Source organism: Amphimedon queenslandica, unplaced genomic scaffold, assembly GCF_000090795.2.
Source record: "Amphimedon queenslandica unplaced genomic scaffold, v1.1 AMPQUscaffold_8733_Cont19327, whole genome shotgun sequence".
In the NCBI taxonomy this organism is placed as follows: domain Eukaryota; kingdom Metazoa; phylum Porifera; class Demospongiae; order Haplosclerida; family Niphatidae; genus Amphimedon; species Amphimedon queenslandica.
Genome location: NW_003550994.1, coordinates 1 through 2,764, shown reverse-complemented (window position 1 = coordinate 2,764; position 2,764 = coordinate 1). Strand labels below are relative to the sequence as shown.

Sequence of the window (2,764 nt, the reverse complement as noted above, 5' to 3'; positions counted from 1 at the left end):
TCAGGAATGGAGTACTTGTCAAGGAAGAAGTTTGTTCACAGAGATCTTGCAGCAAGAAATATATTAGTATCAGATGAAGGAACAGGAATATGCAAGGTAAGAGATTAGTACTAACAATTGGACTTTATATAGTATGGTCTCAGATTGCTGACTTTGGTATGTCACGGGATCTAAAAGATGAATCTTATTATATTTCACAAGCAAAAAAGATTCCAATAAAATGGACAGCACCAGAAGTAATTAGAAAGTATATAATTAGAATATTGAATTGTGTATGTATAGGCATTACATTATAAGAAATATTCGAGTGCTAGTGATGTGTGGAGTTATGGAGCTCTAATGTATGAAATTTGGTCTTTAGGACATAAACCATTTGAAAACTCTACTAATCAAGAGGTATAACATTAATATTATACTTTTTAAATTTTATTTAATTTTACTAATTTTAGTGCATTAGACTGGTTGATTCAGGCTATAGATTACCACCTCCTCCAGGATGTCCTAAACCAATGTATAAACTAATGATGCAATGCTGGTATGTATTTATTATTAGTGCTATACTGCATAATGGGAAATGTACACTATTGTAACACTAGCACAAATATTGACCTTTTGTGTCAAATTACTAATATCCATAATGACATTATATACCAATGCACTATACACAGTGGAGTGAGTGTACATCCTAATAATGTGAACTGAGTGGATTATTATAATCATACACAACCACCACATGCTTTCATGCACACCCACACAAAATTAGTATATGTAATAGTGATGTCATGATTGTATTGTAAAGGAATCCTGATACTCATGATCGTCCAAGTTTCTCAGATATATCATCAAGTCTATCCTCACCTGATAAACAATTACTAATGATTAATAAAGAGGATCCTGTTACTGTACTGGGCGGAGCTTTAGAAACAAGCCACTCCCTCTACACTGACTTACAGTACATGTACAAGAACTGATTGATTGTGTAGCCAGTTTATAAACCTGTACATTGTGTTTAATGGCTTGTTTTCTGTATATTAATATTATTAGTTGTATGTTGCTGCATTTTTATTTGCTACAATGCATTCTATAGTTAATGATGATATTGTAAAGCCATCCTTTCTTATGTGTACTTTGAATGGAATTGGTTCCATTTATAAATTAATTATAAATTATTAATATATAGTCCAGAATAAAACTGCTGTGTTTATTCTTTATTGCAATTAATACTCACTATAGTACATGAATATACTCAAAGATGAATTGTACATCATAATGTACAGAATCTTTATACATTAATAAACAGTACACATGATCCCTTTAAAGCTAATAATTGAATCACAATATTAATGAGTGGACCCTCAATATGTACTGCTCACTATAGTCTAGCTATTGAAAAGTTATTTCAAGGTGGGGCAGTTATGAATATGATGTTATACTGAAAACCAACAATGCAAGTAACAGTCAAGATGTGTCCTTCTCCTCTCTCTCTCCTTTCTTTATTGTTGTTATTGTTAAATGGTACAGTACAGTCTAATGATTGTAGTATTGAAGGATTTATGGAACCAAGTTTACTAGAGGCTAAAACTGGCAATACTAACAACAATGAACAAACTACTGCAGGACTAGCAGAATCAGTAGAAACAAGATGGATCATCACTGAAAGAGATAAGAATTTCACTGGCTGTAGTTCTACACTGACTGAAGTATTAGTTGGAGTTGACATTAGAACTGAAACTGGTAATAGAACTGAATATCCTAGAATAGAGATATGGGGAGAAACAGGAGGTCATTATAGAGACCCAATATCTGTTGAACTTAGACTATCTCCACACAATTTCACTACAAATGGACTGTATCGTGTTACACTACCTACTCCTTTGAACATTAGTGAGCTGAGAGGTAATGGTACCAGAGGTTACAGACTAGGAGTATATCAACCTCCTGATGATAGAAGTGTTGTTAGATTTTATAAAGTAACTGGAACTGGTCAAATTGGTCTATTGTGGCTATTCTAATTTTGAGACTTCATTTAATACAAACAGTCTATCAGTTACTAATATAATACCAGTCAATGATACAAGAGCTTTTCCTGATATACAGTTCACATGTAATGGTATTATTACTAACTGGATAATTGGTATTACACAGAATCAGACTACAAGCAAACATTATCCTAACATTTATTTAAAACGTTCTTCTGAACTGATTCATGCACTAACTGTTGATGCTTCTGCTGCTACATCAAGTAATGGTAATGTATATCTCTTTACAAGTGATATTGAAGTAGAGTATGGAGATATATTAGTAATCAATGTAACCACTAATAGTAATCCAATGTATTATCAACAATACAATGGACCATTGAATTATGAGCTTGATAGCAGTAATGGATTAATACCATTGGAACATAATGACTATCCACTGATATCAGTTGTAGTAGGTAAGAACTATAATAGTATATACATGAACTGTGTTTGTTCTCTTCTGATACAGTCAGTGTTCCAGCATCATTAACAACAGATACAATGATACCTTGCACAACAAGTACCAGCAGTACCACAAGTAAGACTACACTATCATGATGATGTTATTTACAAATACACACCTCCACTGCATGCACAGTTCCAGGAACACCAGCTGCTACTAGAAGTACAGTCATTTCTTCCATGAGTGGCTTATCAATTACTACTAACATAAATACTCTTCTTGTCTCATCAGGTAGCTATGCATTCACAGCTGTTATAACAACGGAATCAATGAAATCAAC

General features: G+C 33.1%; 1 protein-coding gene and 1 long non-coding RNA gene across 2 annotated transcripts; both read left to right on the top strand.

Moving 5' to 3' along the window:
- The first annotated feature begins 6 nt into the window (after positions 1-6).
- Positions 7-1,035, top strand: LOC100635925 (ephrin type-A receptor 4a-like). Its single transcript, XM_020006978.1, has 5 exons — positions 7-96; positions 144-236; positions 283-396; positions 450-535; positions 800-1,035. Exons 1-5 carry the CDS (start codon positions 7-9, stop codon positions 969-971), a joined length of 555 nt encoding a protein of 184 aa, XP_019862537.1. The 3' UTR covers positions 972-1,035.
- A 1,286-nt stretch (positions 1,036-2,321) lies between these two features.
- On the top strand, positions 2,322-2,723 carry LOC109591198 (uncharacterized). The gene is made up of 3 exons (XR_002189705.1): positions 2,322-2,437; positions 2,491-2,559; positions 2,620-2,723. It is a non-coding gene; the product is annotated as an uncharacterized LOC109591198 (long non-coding RNA).
- The last annotated feature ends 41 nt before the right edge of the window (positions 2,724-2,764 follow it).

Coding starts and splice junctions, on each gene's coding strand:
- LOC100635925 (XM_020006978.1), top strand. CDS start 7: ATGGAGTACTTGTCAAGGAAGAAGTTTGTTCACAGAGATCTTGCAGCA. Junction 397..449: donor AAAACTCTACTAATCAAGAG/GTATAACATTAA, acceptor TACTAATTTTAG/TGCATTAGACTGGTTGATTC. Junction 536..799: donor AAACTAATGATGCAATGCTG/GTATGTATTTAT, acceptor TGTATTGTAAAG/GAATCCTGATACTCATGATC.